Consider the following 21373-nt stretch of genomic DNA (forward strand, 5'->3'; position numbering starts at 1 on the left):
CATGACCGTGACTTCTTACCGCATGCAGTTGCCGGCGGTTTTGCATGGGTCTTCAACCACGGGTGAGGGCCCCTTGTCTGTGGCCTCACTTGTGGTTGCCGCGGGCAACCAGTGTTGGGGTTTAGCAGCAGAGTAGCCTGAGCGTTGCTAGGCAGCTTGCTGCCCTGGCATGCGGTCACACCTAGCAACCTTTTTGTTAGGTGTGTGCACTGTGTTGTAGGTTATTGTGTGCACTTTCCTTTATGTATGTGTGTTTCCCTTCTGTGGTGCTGGAAGGGTTAACTCCCTTCCCAGTGTGTGTGATGTCACTGGGTGGGTCTGACTGTTGGGTGTGGCCTCTTAGGCCTATATAGCCTTGGTGTTTGGCAGGGCTCAGTAGGTTGCTTCAGCATGCTTGCTGATAGCAACCTCCTGTGTATACCAACTGCCTGTGAGAGCCACCCTTGTGGTTCATAAACCATATGTCACATTTTAGTTTTGTTAAGTTTATGTGTGATGTCTATTTGATGTTTTCCTGTTCTATCTTGTGTTAGTGCAGCTTATGGATCTGGATTCCTGTTTGCACAGGGATCCAGTCAGCAGGGCTGTGGCAGGTAGGTGGAACTCGGATAGTTCACCTGCCATATCCGTAAGTTTGTTTGTGTTCCCCTTTTTCCTGCAGCTTGGCCAGTGAGACCCCTGTTCCTCCGTGTACAGTAGGAACAGGCCGTCTTACCTTGACTCCTAGTCCAGGGACCGGTCGGAGGGTGAGTTAGGGATCCGAGGTTCCGGAGCATGGGTCCTCCTACCTTAAAGGTCGGCCCATGCAGCTAGGAGTTAGGGTCAGGTTAGGGACGCTTTAGGAGGTGACCTGCTCCCTAATCCTGTTGTCCTGGCCGAGCAGCCAAAACATCAACTGGCATCGCACGGCTGAGGATTTCCCCCATCCTCAGCCGTGACAGTATGAACCACAAAGGCTCCTCACATGGTCTTCCCTCGAAAGAGGGGGCAGCATGTACCGCCATCTACGGATGGGGTGCCTGCGCGTTCTCCGGAGGGAGAGCGTTATAGGGGTAGCACCGGTTACGGCGCGGTGAGTGGCTTTCCCCGCCATTTCTTTCTCACCGTGTCCGTGTTGGTGTCTCCTTATTTGTCATTCCCCTCCCCCCCTCCCATTGTTTTTTGTGCCTCACCAACCTTCCCCTTTTGTTGTTGGGAGGGGCTTTGAGGGGTGGGAGTATGCATTCCCTCGAAAGAGGGTGAAGCATGTACCGCCGTCTGCGGAAGGGGTACATGCGCGCTCTTCGGAGGGAGAGCGTTCTGGGGGTTTCGCCTCTGAGGGCGCGGTGAGTGGCTTTCCCCGCCATCATCGTTGCCTCGTTTGGCGTTCCCCCTGATTTTAGTTACACGTGGTGTGTGTTTGGTATGCGGTATGCATACCTTCGGAAGAGGGTGCAGCATGCAGTGCCATCTTCTTGTGGCCTGCATGCGCGTTCTCCGGAGGGAGAGCGTCCCGGGGGGATCACCGTTAACGGCACGGTAGGTGGCTTTTCCCCGCCACCTTTCCTTCCGTGTCCGTATTGGTGATCCCTCGTCCCTCTCCATGTTCCCATCTCTGGTCGTTTGCTGGCAGCTCTCCGTAAGTGGTCCAGCTGCCTGCTGGTTAGGAGGGTCTGCTGGCAACGACTAGAGTGGGGACGTTAGTGGAGAGTCCCCTCGTCCACTCTCTGTGGTTCCATTCCCTTGTCGCTGGTGCGGGCTGCAGGCCTCGTCGGACTGGCTAGTGTGAGCTGGGAGAGGATGCAGCTGACAGTGACCCCCCTGGGAACCATGTCCTGAGAGTGGACGTCTCCTTCTCCCATCCCCTTGTGTGAGTCCCTCACCAGTTTCCTTTTTTGGTGGGGGGGCTTTGAGGGGTGGGAGTGTCACGGCCAGGCCCATGACCGTGACTTCTTACCGCATGCAGTTGCCGGCGGTTTTGCATGGGTCTTCAACCACGGGTGAGGGCCCATTGTCTGTGGCCTCACTTGTGGTTGCCGCGGGCAACCAGTGTTGGGGTTTAGCAGCAGAGTAGCCTGAGCGTTGCTAGGCAGCTTGCTGCCCTGGCATGCGGTCACACCTAGCAACCTTTTTGTTAGGTGTGTGCACTGTGTTGTAGGTTATTGTGTGCACTTTCCTTTATGTATGTGTGTTTCCCTTCTGTGGTGCTGGAAGGGTTAACTCCCTTCCCAGTGTGTGTGATGTCACTGGGTGGGTCTGACTGTTGGGTGTGGCCTCTTAGGCCTATATAGCCTTGGTGTTTGGCAGGGCTCAGTAGGTTGCTTCAGCATGCTTGCTGATAGCAACCTCCTGTGTATACCAACTGCCTGTGAGAGCCACCCTTGTGGTTCATAAACCATATGTCACATTTTAGTTTTGTTAAGTTTATGTGTGATGTCTATTTGATGTTTTCCTGTTCTATCTTGTGTTAGTGCAGCTTATGGATCTGGATTCCTGTTTGCACAGGGATCCAGTCAGCAGGGCTGTGGCAGGTAGGTGGAACTCGGATAGTTCACCTGCCATATCCGTAAGTTTGTTTGTGTTCCCCTTTTTCCTGCAGCTTGGCCAGTGAGACCCCTGTTCCTCCGTGTACAGTAGGAACAGGCCGTCTTACCTTGACTCCTAGTCCAGGGACCGGTCGGAGGGTGAGTTAGGGATCCGAGGTTCCGGAGCATGGGTCCTCCTACCTTAAAGGTCGGCCCATGCAGCTAGGAGTTAGGGTCAGGTTAGGGACGCTTTAGGAGGTGACCTGCTCCCTAATCCTGTTGTCCTGGCCGAGCAGCCAAAACATCAACTGGCATCGCACGGCTGAGGATTTCCCCCATCCTCAGCCGTGACAAATGCATTCTGACTGGAGAGCATTCCGTTCAGGATGCATCAGTTCAGTCCCTTTTACGTTTTTTGGACGGAGAAAATACTGCAGCATGCTGCAGTTTTATTTTCGGCCAAAAATACTGAACACTTGCCGGATCCCGCATTAATTTACATTGAAGTGTATTAGTGCCGGATCCGTCATAAAGTGTTCCGGCAAAACGGATCTGGCTTTTCGGTCTGTGCATGTGCAGACCTTTAAAAAAAATTGCAAAAAAAATATTATACCGGATCCGTTTTTCCGGATGACACCAGAGAGACAGATCCGGTATTGGAATGTATTTGTCAGACTGATCTGCATCTGGATCCGTCTGACAAATGCCATCAGACAAAAGCCACCAGGATTGCCAGTTCCGGCGACGGAACTGCCTGCCGGGATCCTCTGCCGCAAGTGTGAAAGTACCCTAACAAAGCTAGAACCGGCCCTGTACCTCACATGGATCCAGAGGTCTCCACATTCACTTCTCCAATTAGTCTGCTAGATTATCTAAAGCCTGGCAGCTCAGGGGGCATGTACTTTTTCTGGTGCTGCTCTCTCCCTGTAACTGCCACAGCATCTAACAGAACATATGGCTGATGGCAGTTGAAGATCTAAACTTGGCACATTCGACCAATTTCGTAAGGAAAAGAACAAACAGCAGGTGGCGCTATACAGATACATTTGATTAAATAACTCACTGGCTATACTAAATTTTTAATTACATGTAATTAGAAAAATATTCAGATCGAAGTACTGGTTTGAAATTTGTAGAATGTGTTTTGTGACACAACCCCTTTAAGGCCTCGTACACATTAGCATATTGTCAATCGCAGGTTTCTGTGGGAACAGCCAACAATCTAAAGTGTATGAGGAGATCCTGACTCTGACAGATGATGTTGAGGGAGAGAATGATTGAGCGATTTGCAATGATCTTTTTGTTCTCCCAAGAGATAAGTCATCACCAGAGGCATCTGGCAGTGGCCTTCTCCTCTGTCCTCACATGGCCGTTCGTCCAACAGCTATTGAAGGTGCATGGCCACCTATAGACTCTTTTTCCCCTAAGCTGCCCTTATTTGGACCATATATCATTTCATGTTGTTAGGGTATACGTTTATCCCCTATTCTGTTTAACTGTCCTATACTGAGTGGCCACATAAAACACGTACTGCACAGTATGGGGGAAATTTATCATGGGGTTACTGTTTGAAGTTTTTCAGGAGTCTGTGATGGAGTATTCCCCACCAAATTTATCAAATGTCGCATGGTGTTTGTTAAATCTGGTGCATCTTGTCTAGAAAAGCTTCTCCAGTTTTCCTACTCCACCCTCCTAATGAATGAAACTCATTAACATAGCTAACCACACTTATTTTCCCCACCTATGGTTTTTTTTCTCTTCAAAACTGGAGTGGAAGTGACCTCAAAAAGTCACAAAGTCCCTAGTATGTGGCTTTTTGAAGCCAAAGTTCTGGAGTGCAGGGCGTGATACATTTCCCCTATGTGTTTTGTTGGGACATATAGATGACGTACATTATGCCAGTGCCCATTCTTAGCTGCTGACTTTACCATTATAGAGGCTGGAAAATGTCCATTAAGTAGCCGATTGTATCACATTTCTAGAAAGCTGCTGATTCTAATGAAAAGTTGCTTCTGTAGTGTTATCACTCTGGAGACAAAGCAGGACTTAAATCTATTGTCCACCAAATACCCAATCCCGAACGTCGCCATGGGAACTCTGAAAACACACCATGATCATGCAGATCGAAGCTCTACAACAATGCTTACTAGGAACTGATTTCTCGATTATTATTATTTTTTTTTTCCCCTCCCCACACCCCACAGAAGCTTAAACTTGTCACCAACTACCTCAATATCGAACTGTTTGCAAGGACACGTAACTGCTGATCACCTGATTAAAACGCTGTTTTTCTTTAGTTGATCTGAGGCTCCGTTCCAGCATTATGATTCTTTTTATTAAAATACAAATTAGGCCTTTGGTGTAGTGAGGGTGTCACTGTTGCTCTTTGTGCACCCAAGCTCCACTCGTTTCTGTGGCAAGCCCCTCCCTGGCTGCTTTGATTATTTTCATCAGATGAACCACATCTATGTGTCTAAGCAAACAGTTGGATATGGAGGTCGCTGTTGACAGATTCCTTTTAACGCCCCTTTATCTGGGCTGACTGAGAAGGCAACTATCAGGAACAAAACTTTTGTTCCCAATAATTGCCTGCTCATCATCAGAGGTAAGAGCTTCATTGCCATGCAGCAGTCACCTCCACTATAGAAATCGATGTTTACATAGAACAATCTGGTGCCCAGAAAAATAGGTGATGTCACGGCTTATCTACCCCCTCCTAACCTCTGCATAGGTCACAGAGCATGCCTAGAAAACTCTCCCATAGAAGTCAATGAGGTCCCCTCCTGACCATTGTGTCTATGGCCCTCAAAAAACAGGAAGTCTTGATGAATATTAGGCCTAGTGGCCAGTGTGAAAGTTGCATGATTTTAGGATTATTTTTTAACTATAGCTAGGGATATGGAAAATAAATAAAAATTCAAAATATATATATATGCTTAACCTTTTCATGATCAGGCCTGAAAAGCCCTTAATAACCAGACACGTGATGGTTTATCAATTCTAACTTTTTTATTTTTGGACTGACAAAATAATTTGAGACATTTTTATGCATTTTTTAAAATAAATTTTCTTTTTTAGGTTTAATTTGGGGAAAACAAAAAAAAAAAAATGTAAGTAGTTTTTTTCAAAATAGAGCTTTTTAATTTTTAAATATACAAAGTGACCCCAAAATAAATTATTTAAATGGATTCCCTATATTATTTTGGTCATTGTGATGTTTGATTTGTATATTTTTGCGTACACGAGACGGCTATGGCGATATAGTTTCTGTTGGCTTGGACTTTTTTTTTTTTTTTTTTTACATTTTTCCTTTTATTTGTATTTTAGATGATATTTTTTATATATATTTTGGCACATAATTTGGCCCCCAAGAGGTTATAAAAACACCTTTGGGGGATACTGAAACTTTTTTATTTTTGCAATTTTCCACTGTAACGTGGGCATCCAAAGCAACCCAAGTTACAGGGGAAAACAGCCCCCTGTGGGAGCATTGCTCTTTACTGAGACCTTGTAGCTCGGCTATGCCTAAGACACGTGATAGCCGGGTCTAATAGTCAGTAACACAGCCGCTTCCTCTGTTCACTGCATGGCGCTCATTGAGCCCTATAGAAGAGGGGAGAAGCGGTAACAAACTGCTTCTGTCTGCCCTTTTGGGTCTTCCTAACTGTCACGGACACTGCTGGAATGCAGGAGCTTTAATATGGCGCCATTCATGCATGACACTGCGGATTAAAGTCGTGCAGCCAACATTTAAATATGTGCTAACCGCATACGCCATAGACAGCACATAAATATCCGTATAGAAGTTGTGAAAGGGTTAACATAAAAACGTGATGTTGGCAATAGGTTATTTCCTAAGGACACATTCCCTTTAAGCTTAGTAGTGTATTAGTTTTGCCCAGAGTGCTCCTTTGAGTTGACCAACATGTGACAACCACTGTGTCCCCAGTAAGTCACAGTTATACATTGTCCCTTAGCAGTGACCTGCTGCTAAAAGCAGTGCCATCTATAATGCCCTCATGAACAGTGGCAGCCATAGTGCTTCATTTAGTATCAGCAACAGTGCCTCTACCACCACCACTCTACCACCATCCCAAAGCCAAACTATCAACTGTAACCACTCTGTCACTACATTCTGACGCCAATCACCCAAAACTGACTCTGGCACTCCTGCTAGCAATCAATTTTTTTAAAGATCGATAAGACCTTAACTATATTTACATGTATGGCACTAACCTACAATATTTCTTCTAATTACATACATTGGATTTACTAATCCTGTAGATGGAAACTTTTATTGGCTGTCTAGACCTGCACTAGATTTATCACAGTGGCTCAGACTGGATGATAAGTCCGGTGTATGGCTCGACAGTTTTGTCTAAATCTATACTACTGGTTGGTGTAAGGTCCCTTTAGGCTAGGTCTACACAATGACATTTGTCGCACGAGATTTTGTTGCACTAATGTTGCTCGACAATGTTTATAATGGTAGTCTATGGTGTCGTACTGCAACATGCGACTGCGACGCGACAGTCGCAGAAAAATCCATCTCGAATAGATTTTTTGCGACTGTCGCTTCGCAGTCGCAGCATGTCGCATGTTACATTGCAACACCATAGACTATCATTATAAAAAAATGTCTTTCGACAAATGTCGTCGTGTAGACCTAGCCTTACACTGGCCAATGCAGCAGGCGATTGTCAGGAAGGAAGCGTTCCTTCCCGGCAAGCACCTGGTCGTCATTGAATTGGTCTCCTCCACAGTATGGGGAGGAGCAATCATTAATGCCATAGCAAATCATCCCACTCATTGTTTTCTGGCAGCAGAGGATGTTTACACAGCACAATCTGCTGCCGGCAAACCACTGTGTCAACCAAACAGATTTGGCTTGGGGCTACTCCTAAGGGCATTATCCTGGTAGTCCCTGGTCTTCCGACTTTTTTAAAGCTTATACAGGGATCTGGACTCTGCTGCAGGGAACCACCAGGTCACTTCCTCCTGGAATAGTCTTTTATTTTATTTTTTTGACCCCTGGGGGTCAAGAGACATTGGTGTGAATCAGGCAACACTGTCAGTAATGGACCTGTTGACTTCAGGGCAAGCAGAGTACTTGTTATCCGATAAACAGTGCAAGGTTAGAGCCAGCAGCTTAGGGTCAGAATGGATATCGTGCAGAGGTCATTTCAGGCAGTAAAGGGTCAAATCCAGGAAACAGGCTGAATTCGGCAGACGAACCTAGAAACAGCACACCTTTGCAAGACACTAGCGAACTAGAACCTATTGCTCAGGCACTTTACCACAGCGAAAGGTGTCTTAAATACTGGCAAAGATTAGGGTGCCCTTTAAGAGCTTGAGCGAGAACACACGCACCCCACGGGCAGCAAGAGGCCTTTCCGGCATGGCAGGAAGCAGCCTTCAAGAAGAGCCAGCCAGTTACTCCAGCGGCTGGACTCTTCAGGAAGAAGGGGTAAAGCGACGGGCCTGAGCCGCCGGCACACAAGAGTGGGGGAGCTAGTGAGCAGAGCGGAGGCCGTGACTGTCAGGGAGACGGAGCGGTGATGGGCACAGGCTGCCACCATAATAACCACAATTTACACCAGGATCTCAGTGCACTGACATTAATATGGTACATGTGGGCCATTGAATACTCGCTGTCGGCACATACTGGAAATTGTAGTTTTGCAGCAGCTGACGAGCCACAGGTTGGAGATTAGTCCCTTTAATGCAATAATTGACACAGCCTCTAAGCCATCTGCTGGCGTTTAGATCATATTATGAAAAGCTCTCAAATATTTAAGGCTGTGTTGTCCTTGGCAGGATTCAAGAACCTCTTAGTTTCTCTCGTTTTCGGCAGGAATGTTCTCTACTTTACATTCCTCAGTCTTTGATTGTACAGTTATCAATTCGTTCTCTTTCTACTTGGCTGCCAGTGTGTAACCGACAATATCATTAAATTAAAGGAGGCCAGAAAGGGCCGGATTAGCACTTAGTCCTGGGGAGAATTTACACAAGATAAAGTCCCTGTAGAGCACATCATCTGACCAGGTACAATAGCATTTTTTGAATAGTTTCTTGAGAGGAGTAGATTCTTGAAACGCGTTGTGATCATATATTTTCTACGCTTGATTTGCTTTATGTTGTAAAACGGAGAGGTGGCTATATATTTCCGTAAGTCACCTTGTCTCTGGTTAGCTAGGACTGTACATGATAACGGCCCCAGGGCTAGGTATGGGCAGAGGGGCATTATCTGTTTTTACTTTTATTTTCCCCAGCTTCATAGTATGGGGTTGTCAACATTTGTAAAATCTAGTATATTTGTAATATAAGGCATTCAGAAAGGATTCGGACCGCTGCTTTTTTTCCACATTTACATGACAGCCACGCTCTTTAGTGAATAATATCCTTTTTTCATCCATCTACACCAGGGCTGTGGAGTCTTAATACAAAGGAGGTCATTTATAAAGATCAGCGCTTTAGATGCCGTTTCTTAATAACCCCTACACCTGGCGGTGGATCCGCTGAAGTTATGAAGAGGCGCCGGTCTCTACATAACTTTGACGAATCCAGCGCCAGTCTAAGGCTACATGCACACGACCGTATGTGTTTTGCGGTCCGCAAATTGGCATCGATTTTTTTTTGGCGGATCCATTGTAACAATGCCTAAAACACAAGAATAGGACATGTTCTATTTTTTTAAGGGGCTACGGAATGGACATACTGATGCAGACAGCACCCGGTGCACGGTACACATTTTTTGCGGACCCATTGAAATGAATGGGTCCGCCTCCTATCCGGAAAAAAAATGGAACGGAAGCGGAAACAAACAACGTTCGTGTGCATGTAACCTAAATGTAAGACAGCTTCCTAGCTGGCTTACATTTAGACCATTTTCTACGCCTAAGGCCTCATGCACACGACCATTGTGTGTTTTGCGGTCCGCAAAACACGGTTGGCATCCGTACGCGTTCCGCAATTTGTGGAGCCTCACGGACAGCCATTAATATAACTGCCTAGTCTTGTCCACATAACGTGGACAAGAATAGGACAGGTTATATTTTTTTTGCGGGACCTCAGAACGGAGCAACGGATGTGGACAGCACACGGAGTGCTGTCCGCATCTTTTGCGGCCCCATTGAAGTGAATGGGTCCGCAACCGAGCCGCCAAAACTGCGGCTCGGATGCAGAACAAAACAACGGCCGTGTGCATGAGGCCTAAAACAGGTGTAAAAGGAGGGTGAATGAGACGTTAGGTAGAGTAGGTAGATCTCCAGCATGTCTTCATTTAAAACCAAGTCTTACGTATTAAACACACATTAAAGCCATGATGCGCACACCAGAACCATACCGCAAAACAGACAAGTACAGGACATGTTCTATTCTATTTTTTATTTTTTTTTGCGGTATGCACAGCGCACAAGGTGCCGTCCTTATTTTTTACGTCTCTATTCAGATGAATGGGTCTGCATCCGATTCGCAAAATGGATCAGAAACAAATATGCGGTTGTGCACAGGCCCAGAGAGCCCCAGAATTATAGTAATAAAATTGTCTGACCTGAGACATGTGCGGCGGTCAGCTGAACGTTTCTGTGTTGGTCCCATCTTCATATGTGATCACGTTGCCGAGATAGTTGATGTTTGATTATATGCAAATGAGCTGTTGCACCCAGAGGCGCCATTTTCTCTGCTATGTATGTGTCCCTCTATAAAAACCCAGCTCTGCCATCTTCTGGGTGAATTGTGATATCATTGGCGCTGTACAGTACAGCTCCACCGACAAGCCTCTGAACTGTACTAAGCCTGTGCCATATACTAAAACGCATGGTGCAGGCGGGAAACTTTAGGAGAAGTCTGGCGTGATGTCAAAGTGGCGAGGGTGCGCCATTCGCAGAGTAAGAGGACCCTCTGGGTGCAATGGCAGCACCTTAGTTGCACCTAGAGGCTCATTTGCTTATATATTAAAACATCAAATATCTCGGCAATGTGGGCATATATCAAGATGGGACCAGCACAGTAATGTTCAGCTGACCAGTCCACATCCCAGGTCAGCCACTTTTATTACTACATCAACTGATACACCAATTATTTGCTGATGAAAGAACATCCTTTGCCAGTGTCATTGAATATGTATGGCCAGTATGGACTAAAATGGGTATGGCATTGACATATTGATTTCTTGTTGAAGAATTGTTCAACCATGAACCTTCTTTCTAATGTGTGGTCTCTACTTGGTGTATGGACATGGGTTGTCCTCTATGTCCTATTCGTTTATATCAATCAGTTCAGAAAATCAATTCAGGGGCAGAGAAGGAGCTTTACATTAAAAACAGGGTCTGTTCTTCAAAAAAGGAAACTTGAGATACCTATGTGTGAACCTTGTCAAGTCACCACAGGAGATGTTATATCCTAAAATATAAAAGCTGTTGTCGAATATCAACCCAAGAAGTGCCGGGGTACACAGCACCAGTTCTTTCTATTTATAGTTAAAATATATAAAGCTACAATTTTTAAAAAAAAAATAATGTGTAATTATACATTTTCTTCAGAGTGCTTTGAAGTACTTTGCTGCTCAGTCACTTCTCCCTACGAGCCACCAGGTGGCAGGATTTCATTGGGGAACAGTCGAGAAATCTGAGTTTGGACCTTTCCCACTACCCCCGAGGCACATGAAGAGGAAGCAGTTTTGAAGGGCTGCTTCACAACAGTCCGACCACAACTCCCAGTAATTAGTGGAGGACCTCAGGACAATAGTTCTTTTGTGGGTTTTTTTCTTTGTGACACGTGAAGCGCCTTCATTTTTCTTCAGCAGTAGATTTAGTCACTGGTTTTTAAAATGTGTGTGAAAGGTGTTACTCTCGTTATCTGGCAGCTTACGATTCTCCAGGCATAGAACCACAATTACCAGCATGCTTTATTAGTCCTAGGCGTGGAATAAGATGCAAATACTTATTTCATAATCCTGATATGAATGTACCATGTATCTACCAGATACTGATGCAGATCTTCCAGGCATTACAACATCTGAGTCACATGGAGACTTATGGCACAGGCACGTGTATTTGCGGTTCTACTCTTAGTATCGAACATGCAGTTTTCCTACAGAACCTTCAATCTGCTGACCGGAGGGTATTCTGCGATTTGAACCCACATCAGTGACACATTGATGGCCTATCCTTAGGAAACCTCCTCAACACCTTTTAACGTTTGTCTCTTTTTTTATGCCTTAACACGAAACCACTAATGTTCTACCAAGGCTCAAGTCATAAATGGTAGGGTTATGTTGTATTTGGTGACAACAATTGCATTGTATAAACTAATTGTTTCTATTAAAAAGAGTTTTTTTGGGAATTGTTAAAGGGGTTGGCCACTTTCTGGTTACCGTTGACCAATGCGTATGTAACATGATTATATAGCACTTACTAATATAGCCTTTGTTGGAATTCTGTGCCATTTTCTGTATTTCATAAGCCATGTCCCCTTGTTTTCCAAGTCTTTTGTTCTGTCTGCACATAAGTCTTGTCCATAAAATGGCTGCTGATGGAGGGTCATGTGACCAGGCAGATCACCTCCATGTGATGTCTCCTCCATCTAAATACACTGCCATCTGCATGTACTGTTGGGAGTTTAGTGCAGGTGTAGTGTGTTTGAATGGAGCAGACATCACATGGAAATGATTTTCCTGGTCAAATGACCCTCCATCAGCAGCCATCTTGTGGACAGAACTAAAGATGTGATAAACAAGGGAGCATACCTTATGAAATATAGAAAATGGCACAGAATTTCAACAAAGGCTATATTAGTAAGTGCTTTCTAATCATCTTACCTACATATTGGTAACAAATAGCCTGAAAGTGACCAACCCCTTTAATTTACTTAGGCCCCCTAGTGCGTAAGAACTGATGAAAAACTTCTGCTAAGCGCCTTTCCAGTCCTGAACCCTGGCTCTGTTCAGCCATCTTCTGATCCCTGTTTTGTTTAGTTCCAGAAGAAGTATGGACATGGTCACCTGCCTGCTGCAGCCATTGACTGGCCTTAGTGGTGGCGTGTCCCTGCCGGTCATGTGCTGCTTGGGGACATGTCAGTGCTGAAACCAGTTGTTGGCTTCAATGGGCAGGTAACCATGTCCATATCCCAGCTGGAAACAAATAAGCTGGGGACCAGAATGTGACCCAACAGGAGCCAGAGCAGCAGGAACGGAGTGGGGGAGAGCATGTAATTATGACTCTTTTATTCGGTAATACATGCTACCCGCCATAAGTAAATAGGTAATTTTACTGCTGGTTTGTGGGAGCACAGTGTCGCAATGCAACACTGTATTAAGATACAAATTACATAACTGGACTTGGCACCACAATACACCTCTTACTCTAGTTTGGATGATGTATCGAGCTACCAGAGGACAGCTGTGTTCCCTCACCCCCCCAATCCTTAAACATGCCCACTTTTAAAACCACAAGATCCACCAAGAAAAATGTAAGGTGTAAGAACAGCTCCAGGGATCCTTTTGCACAAGCGGATAATCCGCTCCAAAATTAGCGCCCATTGACAATATAGCAAGTCAATAATCACACATTTAGTACATCGATGGAGAAATCTGTACATCGATGGAGAAATCTGTGTATTGTTTACAGAGGGACACTGGCGCCTGATTGCATACTAATACACTTAGTGCTTCTGGCGCCGAGCATGTGTATATATACCTATATTATACACTGGCATGTACAAATGTGAATGGCGACTCTTGGTGTCTTGACGTCACATATTGATTCTGGTGTGTGGGGTCTACACAGTGATATCGTCCATTTGATGATGCACATTCATAGATAACCATACCTGTGGTTGTCTGTGTTTTCCTTTATGACAAATTGTTGTGGGCAACTTTCCACCCACACCACTGATTATCCATAGGTGTGGTTGGCTTGTTGCTCCTTATACTGGTCATCTATACGTGGTTTTTTGTTTTGTGTACCTAGAGCAGGCTCCGAAGCAGGGATCCACCAGGAGTATAGGGTCTATTCAGGTTTCACAAGGAGGTTCCAGCACACGGGATCGTCCTTATCAGGGCGGCTATTCCGTTTTTAGGCAGGGCTACCTAGCCCAGGGCCAGGAATAGGGACAGACCAGATTCCAGTTTCTGTCCACTCCGTCCATCTCTGACCCGTATTGTTGGACGATCACAGTATTATCTTCCATGTCATCAAGGATATATTCTTTTTGTTCTTTTCTATGTATGTCTGTGGGAGTTTTGTTATTTTATGTTTAAATTAGATTAAAGGCTACGTTTTAAACAGGTTGTTCCCTGTGATTATATTGTTTACAGAGAACAATCTTTAGTGTGATCATTCATCCTCATGCATTTTGAATAGTGTTGGCAACAGATGCCCTTTTTACATGGGGAGATGTGCTGCCAGTAAATGGTGATTTTTATGCCTGCATAAAAGATGCGATCAACATCAAAGGAGTGTTTGCTCATCTGTCCGCTGATCTTTGGACTTACATGGGGAAATGATCAAGATTCACACAGCCAATCATCAACCCATGTCAGAGGGCCGTAAAGGGAGTCTGTCAGCAGTTTTATTGATGCAAAACTGCTGACAGACATTGGTAGGGGCAAGGGACAGGAGGTAATACATACCTCTCTCCCTGCTTTTAATCAATGTAGCGCTAAAAAAAATGCTACAGGTCCCACTACAGTAAGTACATTGGGAACAGTCCCACAGGTTACAGTGCTTCAGGCTCATTTTAAGCTCCTCCCCCCACTCCTCTGCTGTGAGTGACGGCTATAGTGCTCTCCTGGTTGGACACTACTACACTTCTCCTTAGCAGAGGGGAGGGGGCCATGGAGAAGCTCTTACACTTACATGCATCGTCTTATTTTTTCAGTCTAAAATAACGGATCTCGGACAGAAATAGCTGAAACGGATGCCAAATGTCCATAACTGAGAATGGCAGATGCTTAAAATACAGGATCCGTTTTTTCTTTATTTTTATGTTCTTCTGATGGATCAGAAGAACGGAAAACTAAACAGTGATGTGAAGCCAGGCTTATTATGCTGTTATCTGTGAACCCGTGATCATGGTGCAAGTGGTGCCATGAAGCCCCAGCCTAATGTGTTCAGCAAAGTGGAAACTAACCCAGTAGAAAACATCTGGTATATTGAGCAGGTATGGAGCTGAAAGAATCACTTACAGAAGTGAGTTCTGTGCACGATTATATCAACTCAGGACTAGGCTGTTACCAGAACAAATTATATTTCAGTGGTTTGGTTCTACATCTCAAACTGGTTTGTCCCCTTTATTGCTTGGCTGCTCAGGAAGAGGCACGTAATGGTGAATATTATAACAAAGAACATGCCATCAGATAAAGATCTTCTTGTGGCCAGGAGTTTTCTCATGAACATCTTGAGAAGTTCCATGAGGTACAGTATGGATATCTAGTGTAGTGTTTCTTCTATGTGACTGTGGTTCATGTGCTCATAGTGGTACCCCATAGACCTCTGTGCCCCCCCTCCTTCTGTGTTCCTCATTTGTCATAATGCATTTTAGATTTATCTTATGTCCTTTTTGATAAATCTAAATAGTGATGTGTACATTATGCCTATTGCCATCTGTAGTTCCAGTTTTCTGTACAATATGCAGTAGTATATCCTTTTGGTATTCCATTGAATGATGGTTCTTGTGTTTCCAAGTAGGTACTTCTAAAATTTGATTATTTCAGTGGATGTCAAACTCTTTGTTAGAGACCTAATACAGATTTAGATAATACAATGTCACCTAAACAGTAAAACTGGTTGCTTAAAGTCATTGCATCATCAGGCCATGGGACTAAAATCATCCTTTAGTACAGTAAATACATTAAAAAGGTTTATGAGATTGAAGAAACATGGCTGCTTTTTTTTTTAAACGGCACAACTAGGCTCTCATATATTACAACCCTGTCCCATTTTAGTGAATGGACTTCAACTTCAATATCAAACACAGCCCATGTGGTGCTGTGTTTAAAAATGAAGGTAGCACCCATGTTTTTCAATGTCATAGAACCCCTCCATCCCACACTGATCACCCAAACAATGTTCGTTCAGGCAGGTGGCCTCAGAAGGTGTGTGTGTGTGTGTGTGGTGGTGGTGGGGGGGGGTCATTTCTGAGGACTATTTCTTAGGCTGTGATTGGGCTACAGCCACAATTGTCTTGTTTTAAAGCTGATAATCTAAGCTTTAAAACAAGGCGACCCTTAGAAATAGGTCCCATATACCTGCAGCTTTCACTACTGACCCATTTTCTTAAAGCTGTATCTCTTGCTCTTCTTTAAAAGCGTAGTCAACTTTCGAAAACAAGACCAGGATACACAGCCTGAGATATGAAGAGTTAAAGTAGCCCGCGCTTTTCAGCTGGCGAGTGCTGACAGGCTGCTGGACGTGAGACACAGATTTTATCTCTGTATAACTGTACATGATTCCAGGGGAGGCTAAGATGGAATTCTGTGCATGTTATCTATCCCCCTCTCCCGTATCGATCATTAAGCATACTTGCTCCCTGATTGTCACATATGCAGCAATTCTTTATTTTTTTCTCTAAGAAAGGAGTGAGAAGATGAGCACTTGTTTATGTAATCACCCCTTTGCACCTAAATAGGTTATTTATTGACACCAAGACCTTGGAGTTTAACAGTGTCCAGATAACGGCATCAAATAAGTCGCACCACACATTTGTACCCCCCACACCTACAAACATCAATAAAGTTTCCATTTTACCCTATATCCAATCTTTAGCATAAATCGTGTGGAGCGCTTCTCTTTCAATAGATGCTGCAGTAATAGCAACAATTACTAGAGACACACTAGCATTAAAATCTTCTGGCAGACGAACAGCCTGCTGGACTTCATCGTATCTGAAAGGGCTGGAGCGCCTCCAGGCCCCATTGACTATAATAGGATCCAGCGGAGATCTAGCCTGTTTCCGACTTTAGTACCGGGATTTGGCCAGACAAAAACTGGTACAAGCGGTTTCTTTTGTCCGGCCGAATCCTGGAAACGGAAACAAGCCTGATCCCCACAGGATTCCATTTAGTCAGTGGGCTCTGGTGGGGAAAAGCAGTATCTCGCTATCCTGCATATAATTTGTGTGACTATTTTTATGTTATCCACTTGTGTGTATGTTTTTAATCTATATATATATATATATATATATATATATATATATATATATATATATATGATATAGAAGGATGTATGTATGTTCCGCAATCACTCAAAAAGCAACCATCGATTTCAACGAAACTTGGTATACACATTCCTTTCTACCTGGAAAGAAATCTTGTGGGGGGTCTCGGCTCTCTAGGACGTATCGTTCCTGAGATATTCCCAAAAAATGACCTGCATTATCCAATACAAGCCCGCAAGTCTTTCTCTTCATATCCCAACTGACATACACACGGTCACATGTCTCTTATCAGCCAATAGAAGCTAGCAGGCCCTTAGTCTCCACATACACACAGTTTTACTCCAGGTTTCCATAACAACCCAGCCATTTTTCTTCACTGCTGTAGGTCAGCTTTAGGCTAGGGCTACACGACATGTGTCACACGACAATAAGACACATAGGGCACAACTATACTGCTACATGTGTTGCGCGACATTGATGTCGCACTAATGTTGTGCGACAATTTTTATAATGATAGTCTATGGTGTTGCACTGCGACATGTCACATGCTGCGACGCGACAGTCCCAGAAAAATCCATCTTGGATGGATTTTTTGCAACTGCCGTGTTGCAGTGCGACACCATAGCCTATCATTATAAAAATTGTTGAGACCAAATGTCGACACATGTCATTGTGTAGCCATAGCATTAAAGGGGCGGGCACTGTGGAGGTTACTGTTAAGGGGGCAGGCCGCTGTGGTGATCACTGTTATAGGGGCGGACACTGTAGAGGTCACTGTTAAGGGGGCAGGGGCCACTATTAAAGGGGCAACTGCTGTGGAGGTCACTGTTAAGGCAGCGGGATACTGTGGAGGTCACTGTTAAGGGGGCAGGCCCCTGAGGAGGTCACTGTCAAGGGAGTGGGGTGCTGTGAAACTCACTGTTAAAGGGGCGGGCTGCTGTGAAGGTCAAAGTTAAGGGGATGGGATTCTGTGGAGGTCCCATTTTAAAGTGGCGGGGCACTGGGGGGGGGGGGGGGATCAGTGTAAGGCTCCATTCACACGTCCGCAAAATGTGTCCGCATCCGTTCCGCAATTTTGCGGAACGGGTGCGTACCCATTCATTCTCTATGGGGACGGAATGGATGCGGACAGCACACAGTGTGCTGTCTGCAGCCGCAATTGCGGAGCGCGGCCCCGATTTTGGGTCCGCAGCTCCACAACAAGATAGAGCATGTCCTATTCTTGTCCGCAGCTTGCGGACAAGAATAGGCATTTCTATGGGGGTGACGGGCTGGTGTGTTGCAGACCCGCAATTTGTGGGTCCGCAACACACCACGGACGTGTGAATGTAGCCTTAAGGGGAGGGGGACTGTGGAGTTCACTGTTATGGGGGATACTGTTGATATCTTTTAACGTCACACAGAAACATTAAATGAAATAGATGAAGTATACCCGTGCGAAGCCGGATCCTTCTGCTAGTTGGCTATATGTAGATCTATATGTAATGGATTATACCATAATAATTATCTTTATTTATGTAGTGCCAACATATTCTGCAGCGCTTTACAACCAAAACCTCTGTATTGCTAGTTTTATTACAGTAATAAAATGTCTATGTATTTAATTTATATCGATAATTTTTTATTTAATACATTTTCTTCTTGCATTTTTTTTGTTAGGAAAAATGACATTGCTTATAGGCCTCATTCTTGGCACTCGACAAAATTTATTGAAAACCCAATGGAGACTTTGACTGCACAGCTTGCAAACTCAAATTTGAACCCTACGTGGGGCAATGCATATCATTCCAGGTAACTGTTCTTTAATGATATATAGTACGTGTATTATTTTAAATGCAATATTGTCATAAAATAGTTATTGATTAACAAAAACAGCCATTTAACATGGAGACCTTTCAGGAGTTCAAATCATCCATGTAAATATCATAAGGATTCATGTATGCATGAACAGTGAAAAATATGTTTGCATGTATATGTGCACATTGTGATTTGGATCCACACCGTTTCTCCTTGACAGCTTATAAGGCTGACAAAAATCATATCCGAAAATGAACTTCAGTTTTGCCTGTCAGATCCACATTCAGCCTACTACTGGCTGCCAGGCTGCACAACAGCAAGGGCAGGAGCTGCCTGGCAATTAGCAGTAATCAATACATGAATCCCACGGCCAGACCACAACATGTACAGGCACCCTTTAAATCTCTGTTTAGTGGCGCCCCATCCTATGGGCCTGTAAAGCTAACCAGACAGACAGGAACATCAGACAGTTTTATGGGGGTGTCCCAGTGTGCAATGGCAGATGCCAAGGCAAGGAAGCTTAGGACTGTTGGATTTCGACATGCCAACCCTTTATTTTTGTGCAAATTAGCTGCCTCTAGAGGAGTCTGGCAGAGTCTTAGGCTACTTTCACACTAGCGTTTTAGTTTTCCAGTATTGAGATCCATCATAGGATCTCAATACCGGAAAAAAGAGCTTCGGTTTCGTCCCCATTCATTGTCAAAACTGAACTCAACAGAACGAATGCTCCAAAATGCATTTCATTCTGTTTAGTTTCATTCCCATACTGGAGAGAAAACCACAAAATGTTGTAGTTTGCTTTCCGTCCTGGGATGCGGAGCAAAACGGATCCGGCATGACCCGTGCAAGTCAATGGGGACAGATCCATTTTCTCTGCCACAATAGAAAACTGATCCGTCCTCCATTGACTTTCAGTGGAGTTCATGACTGATCCGTCTTGGCTATGTTAAATATAATACAACTTGGCTATGTTAAATATAATACAACTTGATACGTTCATAACTGATGCAGATGGTTATATTATCAGTAACTGCCGGATCCAGAAAAAACACTAGTCTGGAAGTAGCCTTACTCCCTTCTCCTCATTTAGAACTAATGCATGGTTAGTGGAGCCGAGCTTGTTGTGTAGGAAAGGGTTGGGGACAATTAGGTGTTTCTATCTAAAGTATAGGGCTAGCTTTACTTCAAGAAGTCATTTTTTAACATAGAAGTGACATTAAAAAAAACTTTCAATTCATAAATACAATATATATTGGTCACTGTATTTTGAACAAACTTTGCAAATATCAATGGTACAGGTGAATATAAGAAACTTTGTAATATATTTTGTCAGTTTCTCTCTTTCCCAGTCCTAAACTAGCATTCTCTGCTGAATCTGTCTTGAGAGATAAGATGGGCTTGCCCACTCACTGACGGATCAGATTTGATGCTGTCCATACCAGTTTATGGAGAGGGAAGGGGTGAGAAAGAGGAAGAATGTCCGGAGACACACAAAGACATGCTGCCCATAGAAGCCTATGTAGAAGGGAGGGGTGAGGAGGAGTGAGCTGCCAGAAGGAGAAAAAAAAACATCTTTCTCTGATAAGATACCATATATTAAAAATGTTCCTACAATCATTTATACTATTTATTTCTTCAAAGTTTGTTGAAAGTTCAGTCACCACTTAAATATACACCAAAGGTCATTTTACACATTTCTTATGGTGAAGTGTTAGGCTGGGGTCACCTCACGTTTTTCTCATCCGTTTAATGTAGAGAAAAAAACGTATACGCTAAACGGATGCATTAGACTGCCATACAGTGGCATCCGTTCACCATAGAGTTCCATTGAAGTAAGTTTTACCCGACTCTGCAGGATACAAGAACGTGGTGTACAGCGTTTTTGTATCCTTTTTTTTCTAACATATACGTTAAACGGAGGCATAAAAGGTGATGTGAACCAACCCTTATGGAGTCATGTCAAGTACAATGGCACAACTCTGTAACCTTTATAATTTTTACATCTGATAACTCTGCTACTGGAAATGTTGACTGCCCATCCATAGGAGGCAATAAGATTAAATTGGCTATATTATGTAAAATGTAACGAAATGACATATTTTTATTATGAACTACGATTCTACCCCTATAAATGTTTATTAGTCGCTATAGCCTCCTGCCTTATCATAAATTCATTTACCTCCCATTCATTTGTTAACGATCACATTTAGCCTTCAGAAGCTGCCAGTAGGTTAGGTTTGATAAGGTCTAACTAGCTACTTATTAAAGGTTTTATCACAGAAATATTACATTTCTCCGTTAGATCATGCAAAACATGAATCATTTTCAATTGCAATAATTTAAAATAATGCTTCTGTATTTAATGGCACAGATTTACTAATGATTAGAGTGTAAACTTAGGGCAGTGCGAGTGCCGATGGATGCTAACACTTCTATCAGCGCTCGTTTGCATTGGCCGGATTACACAGGCTGGCGTAAGCAGTCATCCCTCCCTTATTCAGTTTTATTGATTACACAGGGAGATGTGCTTCCAATAATCGGGCATCTTTCATCCAGCTTGTTCCTGATAATTAAACTTAGTCGTGGTCTAACAGGTCCCTTAGATAGTAGTGCCAGTGGTTGAGGCTCTATGATAAATTTGATGAATCTTTAGATTCTTTTGTCTAAGTTTACACCATCTATTGGTTGGCTTAATTTGCACCAAAATGTTGTGCCAATTTGCACCCCTTTTTCAAAAAATTCCACACCCTTCTCCCACTAAACCACGCATCTTATTTGAGCAAGGCGTAAAAGTGTCTAAAATACATAATACATGTGATGTCTTTACGCCGTTTTTTTTATGTTGGTAGCACCACATGCCCAGTAGCTCAGTCCCACTACCCAGATCCTCTTGTACACAAACAGAGATGATTTCT

The 21373-nt window shown here is 44.0% G+C and overlaps 1 protein-coding gene across 2 annotated transcripts in view; it reads left to right on the forward strand.

The window, feature by feature from the left end:
- The window catches only part of SHROOM2 (shroom family member 2), a 187723-nt gene that overhangs the window by 92078 nt on the left and 74272 nt on the right, over positions 1-21373 (forward strand). For both annotated transcript variants that reach the window (XM_040423762.1, XM_040423763.1), the window contains exon 3: positions 18321-18452. In XM_040423762.1, coding sequence (XP_040279696.1) covers positions 18321-18452 — 132 coding nt within the window. The remainder of the gene's footprint in view (positions 1-18320; positions 18453-21373) is intronic.

The sequence above is a fragment of the Bufo bufo genome, chromosome 3 (genome assembly GCF_905171765.1).
Source record: "Bufo bufo chromosome 3, aBufBuf1.1, whole genome shotgun sequence".
Lineage (NCBI taxonomy): Eukaryota > Metazoa > Chordata > Amphibia > Anura > Bufonidae > Bufo > Bufo bufo.